The sequence below is a fragment of the Macrosteles quadrilineatus genome, unplaced genomic scaffold (genome assembly GCF_028750875.1).
Source record: "Macrosteles quadrilineatus isolate MER2022 unplaced genomic scaffold, UCM_ALF_1.0 Scaffold_1__1_contigs__length_201487025, whole genome shotgun sequence".
Classification (NCBI taxonomy): Eukaryota; Metazoa; Arthropoda; class Insecta; order Hemiptera; family Cicadellidae; genus Macrosteles; species Macrosteles quadrilineatus.
This window is the reverse complement of record NW_026542594.1, coordinates 102,947,595-102,973,148: the sequence shown is the minus strand read 5'-3', so window position 1 is coordinate 102,973,148 and position 25,554 is coordinate 102,947,595. Positions and strand designations below refer to the sequence as shown.

At 35.0% G+C, this 25,554-nt stretch overlaps 1 protein-coding gene across 1 annotated transcript in view; it reads left to right on the top strand.

Annotated features, from left to right (window-relative positions):
- The window catches only part of LOC129001386 (VPS35 endosomal protein-sorting factor-like), a 144,731-nt gene that overhangs the window by 42,227 nt on the left and 76,950 nt on the right, over positions 1 to 25,554 (top strand). Inside the window, exons 7-10 of the mRNA XM_054428675.1 lie at positions 2,348 to 2,521; positions 3,056 to 3,227; positions 9,391 to 9,560; positions 18,294 to 18,394. Coding sequence (XP_054284650.1) covers positions 2,348 to 2,521; positions 3,056 to 3,227; positions 9,391 to 9,560; positions 18,294 to 18,394 — 617 coding nt within the window. The remainder of the gene's footprint in view (positions 1 to 2,347; positions 2,522 to 3,055; positions 3,228 to 9,390; positions 9,561 to 18,293; positions 18,395 to 25,554) is intronic.

Sequence of the window (25,554 nt, the reverse complement as noted above, 5' to 3'; positions counted from 1 at the left end):
CAAAGATAATGCCATAAGCATGTTTCAGTCATACCTTAAAGACAGATGTCACATTGTTGAGGTTAATTGAAAGAGATAAAAAACAGCATGGTCAAAGGTCGGGGTACCGCAGGGTTTGGTTATGGGTCCCATTTTGTATATATTTTAATTAATGACATAAATTTCAATTTAGGTTTTAAGTCAACAATTTACGCTGATGACACCTCTTTACTTGTTAGCCATAGAGATTTAGATTGGATGGAAAATGTTGCCAATTCTGTTTTTAAAGGTGCTGAGGAATGGTTTACAATAATAAATGGATTATTTTTAAATCCTCAAAAAACACAAAGACTATTACAGTAGACTTCCTCTTATCCGGACTCCTCGGGACCAAGGACAGTCCGGATAACGGGTTTTCCGGTTAAACCGACGTCCCCAAAAACTTGTTATGTAACCCAAATATTTGACTTAAATTTAGGAGAGCATTGTATTTAGACATGATCACTGGTCTCAAATCTTTCCCTCGAGAACAGTCGTTTCAGTACCGCCCACTTCTTGCCGATCTAGTCCAGTTAAACCGATGTCTGATAAAAATTGTCCGGTTAAAGAGATGTCATTTCCGCCTAGTGTAGTCCGGTTAAATTGATGTTCCGTTAAAAGGTGTCCGGGTAAGAGGGAGTCTACTAAGTAACACCTAAAAAGTAACACCTAAGTAACCTTGAAAAAGATTCACGAAAACCATCAATTTGTTCATGAATATGAAAATGTTGTAACATTATTTGGTATAAAATTAGACTGTAAGCTGTCATGGCTTGAGCATATCAATTTTATAAATACAAAATTGTCTAGGGTTGTACATTTGTTAATAAATCTAAAAAGACATGTTTCCTGTAGGCCTAAATACTTGAAAATAGCATATTTTGCTTTTTTTGAAAGTGTTATCAGGTATGGTTTGATAATCTAGGGTAACGGAGTTGTAATTGAAAGAATTTTAATCAAACAAAAACAAAAGCTGTTAAGAGTTTTGACGGACTTAGAAAAGTTAGCCCACTGTAGTCCACTTTTTGTCATATTGGGGATCCTAACTATTGTAAACTTGTATTTAGAGGTATTAATGTTTGTCAAGATTAATTAAAATATGTTTTCTGTCAGAGAAAAAATACATGATCATGGGACCAGATTTAGGTAGAAATTAGATCAACCAAGGTTTAGGTTAAGTAAATCAATGAACTATCATGTTAATTCAGGTGTAACATTTTTCAAAAAGTTACCATTAACTTTTCAGATTTTGCCTCAGAAAGCATTTCATAATAATAGATTGTATAATTGGTTACAATTGAACCCATTTTATACATTGGATAAATTTTGAAATTAAGTCTTCTAGCCTAGCCTAATTTAAAATTTTGAACATTACATGATTTTTCTGTGATGTGTATCTCAATTTAATGTTGCTAATTTTAATTTATCAATGTGAATCATATGATGATGTCTATTGAATTTTTTTTTAAATTTTGTTGAATGACTACTAAATGTTTTATTTGTCTTATATTTAATTATTAAATGGTAATATGAAATACCCTTCTTTTATCTTGATATAGCTAGCAGTTCATATTTACTTGATTGCATTTTTATAAATTTACTATTTTCTGAATTAGCGTTAGCGGGTGTGGAACTATTTTATACAACAGATGTATGCTAAACAACAAAATGTTTCTAATTTGTGTCCTCTTCCCGTTGTTGTGCTGTTGTTGCAAAGCACGGGTAAACCTTTACTATAAATATCCGCAAATAGATTATAGAAAACCTATTCGACAATGTACAAACTTGAAGTTAATGTTCAAGGTTTTGTTTTTTTTTTTGTAGTAAACACACACTACAAGCTAAAACTAGCTTATGCCTATTCCTGTTCTCATTATTGTATTATTGGACAGAGCAGATTTTAATAATAGAAATAAATTGTTAACAAACAGTAGCACTCGTTTTGGCCAAAATGGAAAAGTGATTGAGAGTAAGGAAAAGTAAATATAGAGCAAGGAAAAATAAACTGATCAGTTTTCCCTTGCTTTTCTTTGGTATCAGAATCAGCTGTTATCGAAAATAGCTATTTTGTGTACAGAGTGATGAAATAGTAGTTTTTTTTCTCTTTGAAACTTAATTTTGAAAATATGTACCCACAGCTGCACATTTGAAGCTAAGACTTGATTCAAGTCCCAAGGGGACCGTACTAGAGAAAAAAAAAACATTGCCACAAATTGAGAACCTCCTCCTTTTGTTGGTAGTGGGGAAGTCGGTTAAAAGTAGGCCTATCTAACGCGTAACTTGCAGTTAAATACAAGCCAACTTTTGAACAATGTTCATCTGATTATAGTCAGGGTGCAAGGAATTTGTCACTGCCAGAGAACTTCAGCCCAGAAATGGTGCCAGAATCAGCCAAAGAGACTTGCCGTAACTGGTTCTACAAGATTGCCTCTATCCGGGAGCTGGTTCCAAGGCTGTATGTGGAAGCGGCCATTCTCCGGTGTTACAGCTTTCTGGACAAGGGGTTGGTTACACTTACAATTACAAACTAATTTAAATAACACATATGGTGGAGATTCAACACAAAATAATTGCTGGCAATAGAGTTTTTTTTTACTTGCACAATTAATTGCTGGTGTATAAAATGTCAACTGGTTAAACCAAAATTAATCTTTACAAATTAATTATTAGACCTTAGATCATATGTCAACTGTTAAGTTTGGCCCAGAAACACGGACAGTAACAAAAGATCTGCTGTATTTTCTTTTTAAGAAAAGTGTATGATCATTTTTTTTTCAAGTAATACCCCTGCCGCAGCAAACCTACAGACTAAGTGAATTTCCCGTTACATAGCTGAATTTCCACTAAAATATTACCTTCAAATTCTCAGATTTATTTCCTATTTAAACAACATTAATTTAAATAAGTAGGTACTTAGGTTTTCTGCAGGGAAGATAATGAGTTGTTTTTTATTGAAATGTTGATAGCTTAAAATGAAATAAACAAATTTGATTAAAATATCGATAAATAAGTAAACTACAACAGTTTCTGTTGACAGAGAGCTGGTCCAAGCTCTGCTTCGACTGACGAGGATGGTGCGTGGCATAGGAGACCCTCTAGTGGCTGTGTATGCTCGCTGTTATCTCTGTCGGGTTGGCATGACTGTGCACAACATAGAGAAGCAACTGCTCAAGGAGAACTTTTATGATTTTCTATCTTGTTATCATCAGGTAATCAATCATTGTTACACAGTTTATAACAACTACATATAATTCAAGAATAAAGGGCCTCAAATTAAAATTTTAGGGACTTTTGTTGTAAAGTTTTGTAATTACTCTTACACTTTTAGTAAAAAATTTTTCCATTACATATACTTTTTGTGAATTTAGCATTTACTATTAAAAACTGAAGTGAAATCCCATACATATGGTCCAACTGAAACTATTTTTTTTTTTTTTTTTTTTTTTTTTTAGATAATATATAGTTGAAGGCGCCACAAAGTGTAATTTTATAAAGATTATTTGCTCTCTCTTATTTTACAATGCTTTGATTAAATAAATATATAGGATGGAGAGGACACAGCTAACTCACCTGATGAAAGGTTGCAGACGATTCAAAGAACACATAAAACACACACATAATAAAACTTGATATTTCGGCCCTTTCAGAGGCTTCTTCGGAAGTCACTCTGTGTGGCCGGGAAATCGTCGCGCGGACGATCCGCCACGTGTGGCCCCGGCCTTAGACCAACCATGAAATTAGCAGTGTCCATCAGCAGGAGGTTAGGTCAGCAACTATCCTCGTGTTCATAATTTTATTTAGTACATTTTTTACTTTAACCTTTTTTTAGGTGAACAATCCATTACAAAAACACTTGTAAATATTTTTGAAAGACTCACACAACGCACTTTGTCTGTGGCTCAATTAAACTACCTGTTGTGTTGACAGGTGTTCAGTGGGAATGTCCAAGTTGATCTGTTACATCAGAAGTCATCAACACTCACACAACGCACTTTGTCTGTGGCTCAATTAAACTACCTGTTGTGTTAAAAGGTGTTCAGTGGGAACGCACACCCCTACATTCAACAGAAGTCATCAACACTCACACAACGCACTTTGTCTGTGGCTCAATTAAACTTTTATCCTGTAACTACCTGTTGTGTTAACAGGTGTGTGATGCATCGTACACCCCTACATTCAACAGAAGTCATCAACACTCACACAACGCACTTTGTCTGTGGCTCAATTAAACTTTTATCCTGTAACTACCTGTTGTGTTAACAGGTGTGTGATGCATCGCACACCCCTACATTCAAAAGAAGTGATCAACACTCACACAACGCACTTTGTCTGTGGCTCAATTAAACTACCTGTTGTGTTAACAGGTGTTCAGTGGGAATGTCCAAGTTGATCTGTTACATCAGAAGTCATCAACACTCACACAACGCACTTTGTCTGTGGCTCAATTAAACTACCTGTTGTGTTAACAGGTGTTCAGTGGGAATGTCCAAGTTGATCTGTTACATCAGAAGTCATCAACACTCACACAACGCACTTTGTCTGTGGCTCAATTAAACTACCTGTTGTGTTAACAGGTGTTCAGTGGGAATGTCCAAGTTGATCTGTTACATCAGAAGTCATCAACACTCACACAACGCACTTTGTCTGTGGCTCAATTAAACTACCTGTTGTGTTAACAGGTGTTCAGTGGGAATGTCCAAGTTGATCTGTTACATCAGAAGTCATCAACACTCACACAACGCACTTTGTCTGTGGCTCAATTAAACTACCTGTTGTGTTAACAGGTGTTCAGTGGGAATGTCCAAGTTGATCTGTTACATCAGAAGTGATCAACACTCACACAACGCACTTTGTCTGTGGCTCAATTAAACTTTTATCCTGTAACTACCTGTTGTGTTAACAGGTGTGTGATGCATCGCACACCCCTACATTCAACAGAAGTCATCAACACTCACACAACGCACTTTGTCTGTGGCTCAATTAAACTTTTATCCTGTAACTACCTGTTGTGTTAACAGGTGTGTGATGCATCGCACACCCCTACATTCAACAGAAGTCATCAACACTCACACAACGCACTTTGTCTGTGGCTCAATTAAACTTTTATCCTGTAACTACCTGTTGTGTTAACAGGTGTGTGATGCATCGCACACCCCTACATTCAACAGAAGTCATCAACACTCACACAACGCACTTTGTCTGTGGCTCAATTAAACTTTTATCCTGTAACTACCTGTTGTGTTAACAGGTGTGTGATGCATCGCACACCCCTACATTCAACAGAAGTCATCAACACTCAACACAACGCACTTTGTCTGTGGCTCAATTAAACTACCTGTTGTGATAACAGGTGTTCAGTGGGAATGTCCAAGTTGATCTGTTACATCAGAAGTCATCAACACTCACACAACGCACTTTGTCTGTGGCTCAATTAAACTACCTGTTGTGTTAACAGGTGTTCAGTGGGAACGCACACCCCTACATTCAACAGAAGTCATCAACACTCACACAACGCACTTTGTCTGTGGCTCAATTAAACTTTTATCCTGTAACTACCTGTTGTGTTAACAGGTGTGTGATGCATCGCACACCCCTACATTCAACAGAAGTGATCAACACTCACACAACGCACTTTGTCTGTGGCTCAATTAAACTACCTGTTGTGTTAACAGGTGTTCAGTGGGAATGTCCAAGTTGATCTGTTACATCAGAAGTCATCAACACTCACACAACGCACTTTGTCTGTGGCTCAATTAAACTACCTGTTGTGTTAACAGGTGTTCAGTGGGAATGTCCAAGTTGATCTGTTACATCAGAAGTCATCAACACTCACACAACGCACTTTGTCTGTGGCTCAATTAAACTACCTGTTGTGTTAACAGGTGTTCAGTGGGAATGTCCAAGTTGATCTGTTACATCAGAAGTCATCAACACTCACACAACGCACTTTGTCTGTGGCTCAATTAAACTACCTGTTGTGTTAACAGGTGTTCAGTGGGAATGTCCAAGTTGATCTGTTACATCAGAAGAGATCAACACTCACACAACGCACTTTGTCTGTGGCTCAATTAAACTTTTATCCTGTAACTACCTGTTGTGTTAACAGGTGTGTGATGCATCGCACACCCCTACATTCAACAGAAGTCATCAACACTCACACAACGCACTTTGTCTGTGGCTCAATTAAACTTTTATCCTGTAACTACCTGTTGTGTTAACAGGTGTGTGATACATCGCACACCCCTACATTCAACAGAAGTCATCAACACTCACACAACGCACTTTGTCTGTGGCTCAATTAAACTTTTATCCTGTAACTACCTGTTGTGTTAACAGGTGTGTGATGCATCGCACACCCCTACATTCAACAGAAGTCATCAACACTCACACAACGCACTTTGTCTGTGGCTCAATTAAACTTTTATCCTGTAACTACCTGTTGTGTTAACAGGTGTGTGATGCATCGCACACCCCTACATTCAACAGAAGTCATCAACACTCAACACAACGCACTTTGTCTGTGGCTCAATTAAACTACCTGTTGTGTTAACAGGTGTTCAGTGGGAATGTCCAAGTTGATCTGTTACATCAGAAGTCATCAACACTCACACAACGCACTTTGTCTGTGGCTCAATTAAACTACCTGTTGTGTTAACAGGTGTTCAGTGGGAATGTCCAAGTTGATCTGTTACATCAGAAGTCATCAACACTCACACAACGCACTTTGTCTGTGGCTCAATTAAACTACCTGTTGTGTTAACAGGTGTTCAGTGGGAATGTCCAAGTTGATCTGTTACATCAGAAGTCATCAACACTCACACAACGCACTTTGTCTGTGGCTCAATTAAACTACCTGTTGTGTTAACAGGTGTTCAGTGGGAATGTCCAAGTTGATCTGTTACATCAGAAGTCATCAACACTCACACAACGCACTTTGTCTGTGGCTCAATTAAACTACCTGTTGTGTTAACAGGTGTTCAGTGGGAATGTCCAAGTTGATCTGTTACATCAGAAGTGATCAACACTCACACAACGCACTTTGTCTGTGGCTCAATTAAACTTTTATCCTGTAACTACCTGTTGTGTTAACAGGTGTGTGATGCATCGCACACCCCTACATTCAACAGAAGTCATCAACACTCACACAACGCACTTTGTCTGTGGCTCAATTAAACTTTTATCCTGTAACTACCTGTTGTGTTAACAGGTGTGTGATGCATCGCACACCCCTACATTCAACAGAAGTCATCAACACTCACACAACGCACTTTGTCTGTGGCTCAATTAAACTTTTATCCTGTAACTACCTGTTGTGTTAACAGGTGTGTGATGCATCGCACACCCCTACATTCAACAGAAGTCATCAACACTCACACAACGCACTTTGTCTGTGGCTCAATTAAACTTTTATCCTGTAACTACCTGTTGTGTTAACAGGTGTGTGATGCATCGCACACCCCTACATTCAACAGAAGTCATCAACACTCAACACAACGCACTTTGTCTGTGGCTCAATTAAACTACCTGTTGTGATAACAGGTGTTCAGTGGGAATGTCCAAGTTGATCTGTTACATCAGAAGTCATCAACACTCACACAACGCACTTTGTCTGTGGCTCAATTAAACTACCTGTTGTGTTAACAGGTGTTCAGTGGGAACGCACACCCCTACATTCAACAGAAGTCATCAACACTCACACAACGCACTTTGTCTGTGGCTCAATTAAACTTTTATCCTGTAACTACCTGTTGTGTTAACAGGTGTGTGATGCATCGCACACCCCTACATTCAACAGAAGTGATCAACACTCACACAACGCACTTTGTCTGTGGCTCAATTAAACTACCTGTTGTGTTAACAGGTGTTCAGTGGGAATGTCCAAGTTGATCTGTTACATCAGAAGTCATCAACACTCACACAACGCACTTTGTCTGTGGCTCAATTAAACTACCTGTTGTGTTAACAGGTGTTCAGTGGGAATGTCCAAGTTGATCTGTTACATCAGAAGTCATCAACACTCACACAACGCACTTTGTCTGTGGCTCAATTAAACTACCTGTTGTGTTAACAGGTGTTCAGTGGGAATGTCCAAGTTGATCTGTTACATCAGAAGTCATCAACACTCACACAACGCACTTTGTCTGTGGCTCAATTAAACTACCTGTTGTGTTAACAGGTGTTCAGTGGGAATGTCCAAGTTGATCTGTTACATCAGAAGAGATCAACACTCACACAACGCACTTTGTCTGTGGCTCAATTAAACTTTTATCCTGTAACTACCTGTTGTGTTAACAGGTGTGTGATGCATCGCACACCCCTACATTCAACAGAAGTCATCAACACTCACACAACGCACTTTGTCTGTGGCTCAATTAAACTTTTATCCTGTAACTACCTGTTGTGTTAACAGGTGTGTGATACTTCGCACACCCCTACATTCAACAGAAGTCATCAACACTCACACAACGCACTTTGTCTGTGGCTCAATTAAACTTTTATCCTGTAACTACCTGTTGTGTTAACAGGTGTGTGATGCATCGCACACCCCTACATTCAACAGAAGTCATCAACACTCACACAACGCACTTTGTCTGTGGCTCAATTAAACTTTTATCCTGTAACTACCTGTTGTGTTAACAGGTGTGTGATGCATCGCACACCCCTACATTCAACAGAAGTCATCAACACTCAACACAACGCACTTTGTCTGTGGCTCAATTAAACTACCTGTTGTGTTAACAGGTGTTCAGTGGGAATGTCCAAGTTGATCTGTTACATCAGAAGTCATCAACACTCACACAACGCACTTTGTCTGTGGCTCAATTAAACTACCTGTTGTGTTAACAGGTGTTCAGTGGGAATGTCCAAGTTGATCTGTTACATCAGAAGTCATCAACACTCACACAACGCACTTTGTCTGTGGCTCAATTAAACTACCTGTTGTGTTAACAGGTGTTCAGTGGGAATGTCCAAGTTGATCTGTTACATCAGAAGTCATCAACACTCACACAACGCACTTTGTCTGTGGCTCAATTAAACTACCTGTTGTGTTAACAGGTGTTCAGTGGGAATGTCCAAGTTGATCTGTTACATCAGAAGTCATCAACACTCACACAACGCACTTTGTCTGTGGCTCAATTAAACTACCTGTTGTGTTAACAGGTGTTCAGTGGGAATGTCCAAGTTGATCTGTTACATCAGAAGTCATCAACACTCACACAACGCACTTTGTCTGTGGCTCAATTAAACTACCTGTTGTGTTAACAGGTGTTCAGTGGGAATGTCCAAGTTGATCTGTTACATCAGAAGTCATCAACACTCACACAACGCACTTTGTCTGTGGCTCAATTAAACTACCTGTTGTGTTAACAGGTGTTCAGTGGGAATGTCCAAGTTGATCTGTTACATCAGAAGGTAGACTTGCCCACTTACCTCACCTTGTACACACCAGCTCTAGACTGGATCTTACAGTCTTTGGCTCATCAAGCACCTGACAAACTGCTGGATGAAATATTGGCTCGGTGCAAGGATCAGGGAAATAGGTGATTTAGTTTTAATCGTCAAATCTTCATAAATATGCTAAATAAATAATTTATCCAGAATCTTAAATTAAGTCAGTCTTTGAACCTTAAAACTGGCGTTTTTTATTATAATTATTTTTGTATCAAATCAAAATATTCTTTATTTGTTATTTTATTAAGAAACTAGCTGTGTGCCCGTTCTACGCACGGGGATCTTATCATAGTCAGTTAAAATCTTCTTATATAAAGCACAGCAGTTGGTTTGCATACTTTCAGATATGCTGACAAAACTATTCCTTCGCAAATACAGTATCTGACAGTTTCAAGCCAAAACTAATGCTTCGCAATTAAATGTCACCCGGATCTTGTAGGTCCATATGTTATATCCAATGATTAAACTAAATAAACGGTATCAGCATTCTGACACATACTTTCTCCCATAAGTTTGTCAACAACCTTTATCATGTGTAAGCGGTGAGAGTAAATATACGGAAATGGGATTTGTACAATTTTGTTCAGAATTTAAAGGACTATAACATAATGGTAAAATGTATTTAAGATACTACCTCAACCTCTTAATTTAACACTTTATTCGGGTTGACATTTTCATTATCAAGGCGCTCTTGTCCTTTCCGTGAAACATTGAGAAACAAGGACATTAATGCGTTACCATCATACATACACACAAAAATACCGAACTTAATTAGGGAATCTGCTACGCTTTAAGCGTAAAAAGGTACATATAAAATTAGTACTTGAAATCTTTGTTAATGCCATAAAATTTGATCATAACAATTTATATTTGCTTGGACCGGAGATGACTCGAAATTCTGTCGAAATGCTATCTGAATCGGTTTGATATATGAAATGAAGTACAGTAGGCCTACTATAGACGATTTAGATTGGTAATTTGTAATAAAAATTACCAAAATAGGCCACGAACTATTGATACATAAACAACGTTCAAAGTGTTTGAACAATTCATGATGGTTTGCTGAATAAATGTTTTACTAAAATGCGTTATAGTTTTCTTAGCATAACATTTTGGAATCCAGACAGAAAAAGCAAAAATTATACAGTTAAGACATCAATTAAATTGAATAGGCCTACGCCTGTAATAAATAAGGTGCAACACCAACGATAACTAATTTGTAAATTACTGTGACGTGTTGGTACGTAAAAATGATTCTTGCTGCTACTAAAGGTTAAAAGGAAAAGAACCAGTAGACTACCGTACCAAAAACCAACGTTTACAGTTAAGAACTGTAGTACAGCCGACCAATTATATGCGTTAATCAAGGTTATTGATCTCTTGGTTTTGGATTTTCTCGTAAAAAGTTATCGGCAATCAAAGTTATTTCCCATTAATTGCTTTATTTGTACACAACTCTTAATGTAAACTTATCGGTGTCAGTTTGAAAAAAAACCCTTATACAACATAACTTTCTGTTATTTAATAGATTACGTGTTCTCTAAACAATGGTTGCTGGTATATATATTAATTAACATTATAAGGAAATGTGACAAAAATCACACAACGTTGGGTTTTTGGACGTTTATAATTTTATTTCTTAAGTACCTAGGTAGGCCGTGTATTCTATGGAAAAGTACCGGTATCAAGGATCGTTGTCGAAAGGGTTGTTATAAATAATTGGGTAAGCATACGTACCACACGTACCCAAGAGAAGGGCTATGGGCCTATTGGCTGTATGGTCCAGCGATTGCATCACACGGTGAGTAGGAACTATTGACTTTATATAGTCAATGGTAGGAACAGAAAGTGACACATTGGAAAATCGAGTTCAGCATCATCCGTAAACCTCTGTAACAATCACCCACTGCAGTTGTAATTTTTTGCTTTACACTTTACACAACCGCCATTAAAGAGCCGTCAATGAGTGGAACATTGTTTCTAAGCTATTGGCGACGGTCATTAGTAAATTTAAGTATCCCAGCCGTATACAACACTGATTCAATCTTGATTCAATGTCTTCTTTCTGGTTATCAAAACTCCAAAACAATTTTATACACATATTTCTGGTTCCTGACCTGGATGATGCCTAGTTATTTAATTTACGGTTACACTATATTATTCCACTTGCGATTAATTAAATCCTTTATGTAATAAAAACGTTTTTAATCTCACTTGGATGGGATTTGCCTTCAAAACGTGATCGGAAATGGTTGTGGTGTTTGTAAACAACATTTGTAAACATTTCAGTGACAGCTAGAAAAAATAATCTTGATCCGAACAGCTGTTCATTGTTTCACAGATGATTATGTGATACAAATTGGAAGAAAACTTGACAAAAATCGCACAAAACTGCATTTTTGAACGGCCGTAATTTTAATTACAAAGTACTGAGACCATATTTTAATGGCTAAAGACACTCTCGCCAATCCAGTGAATACATTAAAATGACTTGGGTCTTGATAGGTACTCTCGTTTTCCTGGAGAAGATTGCGTAAAATGCCATCTTGAGTGTGTCAGACATACAGACAGACAGACAGACGGACAGAAATTTAGATGAGACTTGTTTCGGCTTCTTTAATGTATAAAACGTAAAAATAACCTAAAAATGTATGATTCTGAGCAATGTACAGACAAAACTCTAATTTTATTTATATAGATTACTATGGTGTCATACAATAATATAACTTAAAACTAGTACATGGATTTTTATGGCTTAGTACATGGATTGACTGTGAAATTGTAAAAAAAAAACAGTGTTTAAGAGGAGACTATGAAAAATTGTTATTTTAATGCAAGTGTTAAACAATATGCTGTGAAATTCAGTGCAGGTCATTGATGTAGATCGGATTTGAGGAATTATTTCAAGAAGTAAGCAGGTCTGTCGTATCAGCCACTTGTGAAGCTGTGTTTTCAGTGGTTTTCCCTTCAGTGACTTCAGTGATGGGAGTAGGCTATTGTGGACTTTGCAGCCAGTGTAGGAAGGTTTTCTGGCGTACTGGGTGGTATGATTTACTGGCAGAATGAAGTTGTTTCCTTGCCTGGTGTTATAAGTGTGAATATTTGTACTTTTTGGCAGATCAGACTCACTCACCAGAAGGATAACTGCTTTTATGTAGAGATTTACAACAATCAGAATACCAAGCGATCTGAAAGCTTCCCTGCAGCTGCCTAAGGGTTGGAGGTTGGCGAGTATACCTATGGCTTTTTCTGCAGCTTCAATATTCTGTTAAGGCTGCTTTCAGTAGTTCCGCCCCAGACAACAAGACCATATTGTAATAGTGACTCCATTAAAGCATGGTACAATGTTTTTGCTGATAATAAATCACCAATCCATGTAATTCTTCTCAACACGTATACACCAGTGCTAAGTTTCTTATAAAGATCATCGATGTAATTGTTCCAGGTAAAGCCAGCATCTAGTGTGATTCCTAATAACTTGAAATTCTGTACAGTTTTCACATCTGTTAGGTCAGATATTTGCTCTGTTTTACGGCTGAAATTGAAGCAAACAGTTTTTGTTCGGTTGAGGGCCAAATCATTTTGTTTGCAGTAGTTATTTGCTCTGGTGAGTGTGGTGAGAGAATCTATGTTCAGTTGCTCTTCACTGTTGTGTGTAAGAGGAGAGTGGTATCGATGATAGTTGCTAACGGAATTACGAGTTGATTTGCACAGTGTTTTACAGCTTTAGCTGGGATCTCATCAATTCCACACGATAGGTTGGGTTTTGAGGTTGCTATAGCGTCTTTTACATCTCTTATGGTTACGGGTTGAAACTGAAATTGGCGTGGGTTGGTATCTATGCAAGGTGAGTAATTTGACTGTTTATTTGTGGTTAGGGTTTTTTCGCCAATCTGAGAGAAGTAGAGGTTGAGATGGTTTGTTATAGTTTTAGGATTTTCTTCCAGTTGTCCGTCTATTTTTAGTTAAAATTTGTGTTCCAGTGACTGTATGGTTTTACGCTCAGAATTTACGATGTTCCACAAGGCTTTGGATTTATTTTGTGATCGAGCAATATGGTTGGTTATGGCTTTTTGTTTAAGATTTCTTAACTTTAGGTCATAATGTTTTTTTCAGGCAGTCATGGTTTTATCAGCAATAGACCTTGATACCTGAAATGCTTTCAGGGAGTTCAGATGATAGTTCTCTTTTAAGTGAATTGCTTGTTCGTCACAGTATGTGTTAGGTTTTGTTTCTTCTGTGTGTAGTGTTTTCTGTTTCTTCTTGCCAGGTCTTCAGCTTCGCTAGCTGAAGTAGCAGGGGCAATGAGCTGTTTTGTGTTGGGAGCTCAAAATTTGGAATCAAATCGAATAGTAAAACTACTATTTGATTCGATTCGTTCTATCTGCGAGTATTCGATTTTTTGAATAGTTCTACGGTGGTCGAATAGTTCGGACCTTTTCGAATACTTCGCATCTGGTCACATAATTAGTTGGAGCTTTGGAAAACATAAAACAAATCAAGTTGGCCAAAAAAGTGTTTCAAGTAATTAATAATAAATTACCATCAGGCTAAAATACGAATAGTAATCAGTTTCTATCGACTATCGAGTGACAACGTTTCATTTTCAACTATTGTGTAATCGTGTCATGAGTTTCCGATGAAATAATGTCCTCCGCCATTAGCCAAATAAACAAGGTCGGTAAAATAGTTCCGTTCTAACTTGGTTTGAAAATAAATAAAAACTGTTAAGCTGCTTAATATTAAATAAAAATGCAATACAATATTTAATTAAAACTCACTTAGATATTTTATTTTATTATTTTTCAACATTATTAAACTCATTATGTGCTGCAAAACACTACGTTAGCATTCATCCGCCTTCATTGTTCTTGGCGATGGCGATCGGGTTCAAGTTACGTTTTGTTCTGGGATCACGGTAGACCTACATAAATCTAGCATACGACATTGATGTGTCTATTTCGAGTGAAGTAAAACTGAAAAAGTGATGGCGAATAAGATATCGGAACTAGATAGATTTGCCGTGATCCCAGAGTAAAACGTAATTCGCACTTCTTGCTATGGAAGTCTGCTTCTACTCTTCTGCTTCTCTAGTTAGTTCTTTTCTTTCTTTTAGCGAATTTCCCTATAGGGAAGTAGCTATTACCGTAGGTGGCACGGTAAGACCTAGACCCGGGACCGATTTACTTTTCCATTTTGATGTCCCCAGAGGCCAAAAACACGATTCGTTCAAATTTTTATATATGTATATATATATATATAGACATATATATATATATATATATATATATATATATATATATATACGTCCGTGAACGCGATAACTTGAGTAATTTTTGTCCGATTTTGATGAAATTTGGTTTAAAGGTGTAAAGCGGGATAAACTTGAATGAGTTCGCGAACCAGCATGATCGGACCATGGGAACGGGGCTTTACGGGGGGTTTTATGGGGTAAAAATTGGTTTTTCTCACTTTTGACCCTCAAAACACAAACTTTCCCAATTTCTCTTTAGACCTTTTTAAAGAGCTTAAAAAAACAAATAATTTAGTATATGAAAGTATTTTTGTTCAATTATTAGTAACGGAGAAAATTTAAAAAATTGTAAATTTAAAATTCCCATGTTATTCTTATGGAGAATATTGTCAAATGTTGTAGTTTGCTTGTTTATGAATATATTTTGATCAAACTTGGCAAATTTATTTATTTTCTACTAAGCTATCAATATTTTACTCAAAAACACACTTTATTAGTTTCCTTGTAGCAGCAAACCTAGGTACTCGTTAAACCTAATGTTATTAAAATATATTTAACTAAAAATCAATTCAGACAAATGGAAATTCGCTTAGTCGGCAGGTTTGCTGCGGCGGGGGTATTTTTCTATTGCATTAGCGCAAGCTGTGTTACAAGACAAGAAGTTTTGAGGTTGGAGTTTAGAGACAGTTTGTTTAGCACGTCTGCGCTAAGTATTTCAGCTAAACTTAGTAAAAATTTTTGTATATTTTGTTGACAACAGTTGCTTTTATACAGTTGGATATTGCCTAAAAGTTGGAGGCTTAGGCTTCATTTAAGTTTGGTTGAATGACACAAAATGGATTCAGATGAAGAAGCCGATTTAGGCCTAAATGTGTTTTTAACATCATCACAAGAATTAACAAATAAGTAAAAAAGTTTAATTTGGGATTTTTTCGTAAAAAAGGACTCTGTTGCAGAATGCAACACGTGTAAAAAGTCCTTAAAAGTAGGTTAAAAGTTAATAATTATACATTTATGTACCTAACTTAATAAAATCATTCTAAAAATGCTTAAGTTTAAGTTAGCCTACATTTAGGCTAAAAAGGGCTTTATTATTTCAATTGAAGATTTAAACTAGGTACTGTAAATGGTTAAAAATAGGGCCTAGGTTCTTGTACCTTCAAACCTAGTTGTCCAGTAGCCTAAGCCCAAGTCATGAGATTAGGCTATGTTAAGTTATGACAACAAGTTTTATTTTAGGCATACCTTTTTAAAGTTTATGTTCTTAAACATATACTTAGGGGTGACAGTAAGTTGTAGGCCTAAATCCCTACTTAGTAAAAGAAAACAATGTGCGTTTTTATGTGGTTATAATGATTATCACTTCACTACCCAATTGGTTGAAAGTGTTTTACAAAATTTGTTATTGGTAGTGCTTTATAATTTTGACTAATAAAACTTGGTTCAGGTTTATACCTTTACTTATTATCTAAGTTCAGTTACCTATTGAATTAAACTAGGCCTAAATTAAATAAACAAAAGATACATTTACAACTACACTTAACTTATTCTGAAAAAAATATACCAACAGTTTTAGTAATTAAGTTATTGAGAGTTGACTTGACATTCATTTTAAGTTTTCATTATTTGAGGGTTAAAAGTTAACTTAGTATTCGGTTAAAAAATGTTCACTATTCGAGGGAAAGTATTCGATTCGAAAACATTCAAATTCGATTTGAAATCCTCTCTATTCGATTCGTATTCGATTCGAAAAGAAAAAGTAGTATTCGCACACCCCTAGTTATTTGATTTAATAAAGATTCCTTCTCATGTTCTAGTTCTTAGATTTTTGCTTCATAACTCATTTCAAGACAATTGTTATTGTTGAAAACCTGATGGGTTAGTTTAGTATTTTCTATAGTTAAATCATGTAGGTCTTGTTTTAATTTATTGTTTACTGAAAGTAGGACATTACCAACTTCGGCAGCTAAAGTTAGGGATGTTTCTAAGTCTTCCTGTTCTTGAGCTTGAAATTGTTTTATTTTTGCTTGAAGGTCTTCTGAGCTGGTATTGACTTGACATTCAGAGGTTGTTTCAATCTTTTGATCAATTAAGGGGGTTGTGCATGTAGGCAGAAAAGGGATTGAGTCCCTTTGAAGTTGACATTCTTTGCAGCTCCATGATTTGTAACCAGCTTTAAAGTAACCACACTGAAACAAACTATTGCTGAGTACTTGAATCCAAGGTCACATGCACCACACAGAGTCTTAGACATGGTTTGATTTTTTTAATGGATGCAATGAAGTTCACAGTTATCAGAGTTTGCTTTTTATGAAAGCAAGAAGCAGAAAATGATGTGTAATAAAAATTGGACAGTTTTTAGGCAAGCTTTGGCTGGCTGCTCCTGTTGAAAATTTAAAATATTGTGTAATCAGTTTTTTAGGCAAACTTTGGCTGGTTGCTTCCGTTGAAAATTAAAATATTGTGTGATAAAAATTTAAAGAGAAATTTTAATATTGTATCTATAATATAGACAATAAAATAAGTGATGCATAGTGTAAAAAGTTGATTGAATTTTGATGAATTGAAAACCACATGGAAGAAAATTTTATACTTATACTCTTATAAAGATCAGGGGTCATGGTGCCAGAAGGCCGTTCCGGCATTAGTTTTGGACGGAAGTGGAAATTTAATAAAACTGTTATAACAAATTTAATTGTAAATAAAGAAATCTTTTTCCGTACAAAAAAAAGTTGTGCAAAAAAAGAACTAAAAATAGTGTTATGTAGTTTATGTAATAAAAATGTAGTTACCTTAGGCCTAAGAATGAATATAACATAATTGTTGCCAAAACCTGGCAAACTACACTACTTCAACATGGTCGTCATTCTACGCAAGACACGGTTAAGAAAACACAGGACAGCTGATACACAAGAACACGTCGGGCCAAACCCAAACTGAAACAATCTGAAGAAGAATAAAATCCATTTGTTTAGTTTATTCAAAAAAAGGTTTAAAGAAAAGTAGTTTAAGTATCAGCAAGACTATTTAGACCGCCATTTCAAGAACTATAATATGAAATAAAGCCTTTATACATACAACAAATATTTGTAAAGCAGTGGTTTTTATTTGTTAAACAGCATTAGGCTTTGGTTATTTTTTATCCTAATCTCAAATACCCTACAAATGAAACAATAGTTTTAGGTAAGAAATAAGAAATAACTTCTGATGAGTATGTCTGTATTATTTCTGCAGTATTTCAATATACTAAATATATAAGATATGTTTATATGCTACACAAGTTAGCAGACAGCATGATAAATAACCTCAAAAAGCTTGTCAAAAGGTAAAAACGCTGAATTCGGTAATTTTACAATATAACATAAACAACTCTGCTACGTGTAGTTAAGGGGGGGGGGGCTATAGGCTATACATTTCTAAGCCAAGTGCAGCGGAACGGAACGTCACTGCAAAAATTACCATGACACAACTGATAAAGATGTATATTCACTTGTAATATATTAGAAATATTTTAAGGTTTTAAATGTTTTTATTCAACCTGTAGTCATATTATATTATGCATTTTTAGCTCATTGCTGCTCAACTCCATAATGTCAGCCTTTAAGCCTGCCTATATCGCATCACGAGCCAGCCTTTTTGTGCAGCTTATAGCTGTCTGTGATGAGCAAGGTAATGCTATTTCCTAACACTTAAATTTATTCCTCATTGATTTAGTATAGGTTTCATTACATAACCTACTTGTTTTGTGTGAATCCTATCCTACATTGTTTATCAGTTTAAGCAGTCTACTCTTATAAAAAAAAAAAAATTAAAATACTATTACGTGACCTAGTACAAAATACAAAGAGCCGCTGTTACACTAATGAAAATACTGTAACTTAATGGTTTACCTAATTTTTTTATAGATCCGCTCAAAGTGTAAGATAAAAATTTAAAATAGTAAACACATCTCTGTATTCTAAGGCTCAATACAAAAACATACTAGCACGGTCTTAGATTCTTACTTATTTCCGTAATCGATCGCACCATTGTGAAAATCTATATTGTTAATAGACAAGCCGGATTCTTGAAAACCTTTTTTCTCAGCTTGTGTGCATTGCAGGGAAAATCTATGCATACTGTTAGAAAGATTTTTTTTTGTAAATATGCAGAATCCCTTTATAAATTCAAATAGCTTTAAAAATAAGCACAAAAAATTAATTTAAAATATAGTAGTTGTATTTAATAAATAGATGGCACTTCTTGGTCAAGATTCGAATACTAACCGAATGGATTTTCAAAAAGAGATGGAGCAAGTTATTTAAGTAATATTAACTCGTATCAAGTGCCGGAAATATTGTATGCAGTAAACTGTTGTAGTTTGCTTGTTTGTTTATAGAATTATTAAACTTGGAAAATTAGTTTATTTTATACTAAGTTATTGATATTTTACAAAAAAAAAACCCACTACATTATATTACCCTTATTGTGCTAACGGACACACATATATATGTACATATATATATATATATATATATATATGAATTTGAACGGATGGTGTTTTTGGCCTCTAGGGACCTCAAAACGAAAAAGTAAATCGGTCCCTGGTCCAGGTCTTACCATGAGTACTACGGTAATAGCTTATTCCCTATATGGGAAATTAGCTAAAAGTGTTAACCTTAGCCAAACAGCCCGAGAGTTAAAATGTAAAACTTTGTATGAAAAAGTTAGGAAATTATAAAACATTCAGGTCAAAATTGAAGTACGAGGCATGTTTTTTTAGGAAGTACCGTTTTTAAATTTTTCCGTTGCAGCGCTGCGATTGGCATTTTGGACACTTTCGCTGTATATGTGCATCTATTGGCAAGCCCTAGCCGGAAATTCGACAACAATCGGCCGTGTTTACATCCGGTATCGAGCATTCAAAATGGTGCCGCCAATTGAGACTGCCGCCAACTGTGAAGTGCGCGCTGTAATTAGATTTTTAAGTGCTAAAGGTTTGAAAGCCATTGAAATTTATCAACAGATTAGTGAGGTGTATGGCGAGAACATTTATGAGTGATGGAATGGTACGCAGGTGGGTAAGGGCATCTAAAGACGGCCCCACCAACGTCCATCATGAGCAACGCACTGGGCAGCGTCACTGTCCCCAGTACTCAGTGCGTTGCTCATCATGAACGTTGGTGGGGCCGTCTTTAGATGCCCTTACCCACTTGTGTACCATTCCGTCACTCATAAATGTTCTCGCCATACACCTCACTAATCTGTTGACAAATTTCAATGGCTTTCACACCTTTAGAACATAAAAATCTAATTACAGTGCACACTTCACAGTCGGCGGCAGTCTCAATTGGCGGCACCATTTTGAATGCTCGATACCGGATGTAAACACGGCCGATTGTTGTCGAATTTCCGGCTAGGGCTTGCCAATAGATGCACATATACAGCGCAAATGTCCAAAATACCAATCGCAGCGCTGGAACGGAGAAGTTTAAAAACGGTACTTACTTAAAAAACATGCCTCGTATTTTTAAAAGCGATATTACAAAACAAAAATTAACTAAGTCAATTAATTAAGTCAAACAATGTAAATAGAACCTCTTAGTCTATTTTAAATTCAGAAGTGGGAATAGAATCTAAGAATTTACAAAACATTAATTTAAAAGTAGGTAATAAGTTGAATTCCGACCCTGTATTTATTTGTAACAGTTTTATCAAAAATTTTTCAAATGTAACTAGTATAATGTATAATTTTGAACCGATGTCAGAGAATCAGGTAGACAATACAATATTTCAGTATAGTAAAAGGTTTAGATTCAGCTTTGTTAATGAGAATGAAATAGATAGAATTATTAATAGTCTTAATAATATAAAACTCTTTTAGTATGGGCTATGATGAGGTTCCTGTGGTTCTTCAGAAAAAAAAGTCATGATATTTTTACTAAAACCAATCACTCACCTAGTTAATTCTTCTTCAAAATCCGGTATATTTCCTGATAAGCTCAAAATTACAAAATTAAAACCACTTATTAAAAAGGGAGACTGGCAAATGTGGTCAAATTATCGACCTATAGCTTTGTTACCCTCTATATCTAAGATTAATGAAAAAGTAATTTACATTAATCTAGAGGTTAAAATACCTTTAATCAGTCAATGTGATCAAATGTCACTGATGAGCGGCGACCGGTTTCAGCCCAGCTCTGGGGCCATCTTCAGGCGACGGAAGGAACATAGATATCACTCCGAAGAGGTTGTCATAAAGTCTATAAATACGTCACAAGAAACAACACATAAATACATTATTTACAAATACACGTGTGGCCACAAATAACTGCGCGGCGGACTGTACGTGTACATTAAGTTGCTAGTCCAGACTGTCGTCACTGCCGTCTTGTCCATCTGCCATCCCCCCCCTCCTCCAGTTCTTATCAGGTCCTTTGTGTGTTGTTACTATTCTTTCAATGCTGACTGCTGTTTCATATAAAAAATTACTTTAAAAAAAATAGCTCCGACTGAGTGAATAAAATTGCCAATATACAGTTGAAAGACAATTACTTGCTAGCTTCCTTTGATGTGGTCAATTAATACACAAACATCCCGATTGATGAAACATAGAAAATATTGAAAGAAAACCTATGTAATAACTCTTCTCTCAACATTGCCACGATTGACGAACTAATTAATCTCACCAGAACTGTACTCAAACAGAACTATTTTAAATTTGAAGACGACATATTTTCACAAAACGACGGACTAGCCATGGGTTCGCCCTTATTTAGTATCCTTGCCGAGATTTTCTTAAACCATGTTGAGAATAAATATCTATGGTCAGATAATAACAGACTAAAGAACAAAATCATGTTTTATCACCGCTATGTTGATGATTCGATAGTCCTGTTTGATGGGACAAAAAGACAACTAAAAATGCTTGGCTCATTCCTTAACACAGGGTGTCTACCAACCGGGAAATCCGGGAAAACCGGGAATTGTACTTAAATTTTTACTGGCCATGAAATGTACGGGAATTGTCCTTAAATGCTAGACTATGTCCTTAAATTTTTAATGGGCCATAATTTTATTGATCGCTAGTTGGTTGGGAGCACATAAAAGGTTTATCAGATGTTTGTTTACATTTTCATAATTTATTACTAGAGTAATTATGCAATAAAAATCCCATTAACAATCTCAAACCCATAAATATTTTATCACGACAATCAAGTGTCAAGTTAAGTACTTCCAAGAACTGTTGACTCAGCAGCTAGCTCATAAAAGTTGTATCACTTTAATTCCTTTACAACTTCTTTTTTTATTACTAGGGTAATTATTATTAGATCCCAAACATATTTTAACGTGAAAATAATAGCTTTTTAATGGCTGTTAAATTTCACTTCTTACTCGTACTTTCGGCAAGCCGCGGCGATTGCCTAGTGCCATAAAACTGTTTATGGTTTCATATTAAACATGTAAATAATCTACAGTCTTATTTTGTAAGAAGTCAAATTTAAACTTGCGAGGAAAAAAAAAATTTTTAGCAAAATTTCATAAATTTCTATAACATAAAAAATCTTTTTTACAATAACTATAAAGTGTATTTGTTTAAAAATGCATGAGATTTTAGGTAATAGTATACAGAACAACCTCTGAAAATTTCAGTATCCTAGGTGAATTCGTTTTTGAGATTTATCAATTTATGTCTTTGAAAACATGGAAATTTCTAACTTGCGGCAAACAGCCGTCGAAGTGTAAGCTACGTTGCTAGATTAGAATGCATTTGATTTCACACTTTAGAATAAGTAAACCATAGAACACCAAAAGGAATAAAATCAACTAATGTCATTGTATATAGAATATAATAATAATGATTTGTCATTATTACTAAAATAAGCAATAAAATAAATGTATATAAATAAAAATGTATGATATAAAAATTAAAAAATACATATCAAATTTACCAAAACCCAGCGCGACGCTCAACAAAGTTGTACTGTCCGAATAAATATTTTTTTTCGCCATGAAAATAAATAATAAATACATAAAACCATATATTTTCTTGTTCAGAAAAAAACAAAGAATTTAATTATGTAAAAAAAATTTTTTTGTCAAATTTTGTCATTCAAGGGTGTAGAACCCCCTTAACCCCTTTTTTATGGACATTTTATCTTTCAATTGACAAAACCACAAGCATTGTTGTTTGCATTAATGTTTTATCACTATGTAGGCCTGCTTGGTTTCAAATTATGTCATTGCATTTTCTGTATCTTTGTCTTATATTGTTGGCTATTCAGGTTTCAATGTTTTTTGTTTCCCATATATTTATTTATTGAGTTGTATGCTTTAAGCAATCAATATCTTATGAACTAGAATGATGATAGTGACTTTGCTGCTATTATAACCTCATTGTTTGTTACTCAGTTTATATAGGCCCTCCTAAATAATTAGGTCTAGGCCTGGGTATTTTGATTCTTGAAAGAGCTGTAAAATATATTAAGAAAATGTAATTGAGCCTAAGATAAACAACTAATGATTGCTATGTGTTGATATTAACTTTGCAAATGAAAATACAATAATCTTACTCTGTGCTTATTGCTTATTAATAGCCGCTTACCAAACCTTGAAGAATTGAGTAACAATATGCATTAAAGATTTTTTTTCAAAAGTAGTCGAGAACCTAACGTTGTGCCAGGGCGAATCATGCCAAATTAATCGGCCTGGATCGGATAAGCTATGTTATGAAGTTTACGTGACTGATGGAGATATTTGTCCCTATCGCAGGAGACAATGATTGCGTTTCTCTGTTACACTATAAAAGCTTTACCTAAAGTATAGGTAGGCCTATATTTGTTTACTTCAATAAATTTCTATTTTGTTATTTTTAACTCTTATCTATTATTATTTACTTTTCTCTCTGGTACAACTTATACTCGTAAGGTCCAATAAAAGTATAAATGTAATGATTTATACTACAGAACTATATAACTTCAATAGGATTCAGCCTAAGTTAAAAAGAAGCCATTTCATTTTCATGTACAACAATGACATTTTATTAACAAAATAAATGTAATCATAACAAATATATACTTTTCCTTTAGTTAAATTATACCTCTGTATCTCAGCCCTAAATACCTAATTATTTAATTGAAACAGTCTTACTTTATGATGGCCTTCCGTAGAGCTCTATTTTAATACAGGAACTCGTCTGTAAAGAAAATATACAAATGCATAAATATTACTAATATAACTATTCTAAATATAAAATTTAAATTACCATTTTCTTTCGTACAGTGTGCTTTTTGCAAGTTAACATGCTTATAACCTAATTTAACATATTTTAGTATTTGAGGTTAACCAACAGTGAATATTATTTTCCCATATCCATGTTCAATAGTATTTTTAATACAAATTTTAATTTCAGATTTTACTTTCCTAGATTATAATGGATAATAATATTTTGTACTTACAATGTCTACGAGATTTGCCTGCCATGAGATACAGAATTATGAATGAAATCAAACTTAGTGAGGGAAATGAAAAAAGAAACAATGTTACCACTACAAACAATTCAAATAAATCAATTTTGCTTCTTACATACTATAACTAAATTTGCTGGATTTTTTTTAAACAAACAATATAAGAATCAGTATAAATTTTCCGCCACTTCAAAATAAAAAAAAATCATAGTAAATTTAGTTCAAGTTTTTTCCTTCATAACAAACAACAATAATATTTGCAAAATTCAATACTATGAAATACACAACAATGAAATAGAATAGCTCAGCTCAATACAATATCCGGTTAGTTCAGATAACCTAATGTATTACAAATAGTTTGTCACTAGAATGCGCGGGCCTTCAGTTTTGTTGCTTTTCAAGTTATATAAAACCAAATTAAAATTGACTTAAAACATTTCTTTTAACAAAACATTTTTCTTTGTAATTTCATCAACTACCATTTTAAAACTACATATAAATAAATACAAATCCATTTATTTGATTCAAACAAAACTTTCCTATATCCCTTTTTAAAACAAGACGGATTATTCAGCAAACTATGCCCAAAAGGAAGAATGATAATGATCACGAATACCAAAGATAAGATAAAACCACTTTCAACTGCATTCATTTTAAAATCCTGTTTGTTCAGTTTAGTTTGAAACTAGTTGAAGTGTGTACGTTTTCGTGTGAAGTGTCGTGTTTTAGTTTTAGTTATAAGTTTTGTGTATTTAGTGCGCGTTAAAGTTTGTGTTTTGTATGGCCTGTCGTATAAGTGTATAAGTAACAGTTTTGTGTCAAGTGTTCAGAGTCACGTATCCTTATTTACTAATTTTAGTCAAAACTTTCACACACATTCTCACCCATTTGATCAATCCATTTGCTCACATTTACACTCACATTTGAACTATACATTTACTCACACATTCATTCATCCTGATTCACTATTTTAAATGAATGCGCTATATTTACTAACATTTAATTTTATTTAATTATTGAAATTTTGGTTTTCTTTCGCCATTGTTTGCTAAAATAATTCGCTTTTCTTTCTGTATACCTCCTTAATAAAAATATACATTCCCTGACATTACTCTAAAAAAGTAATACAATCTTCTGAAGTAGTTTCAGTCCTCTCAGTCCGGTGTAAGCATCGGGTTTAAAACACATTCATTTGTCTTCTGCTAGTTTGAGGTCCACAATGTGTACTTTCTTCACGTCTTGATAATTATTCACGTTCTGTATCAAAACTGTTACGTCCGTGATGAAATACAATATCCTATATGGTCCAGAATATTTGATAGCAAGCTTCTTAGAAAAGTTTTTCACTTTGTTGCTCAAATAGTGAGTGCGGACATAAACAAT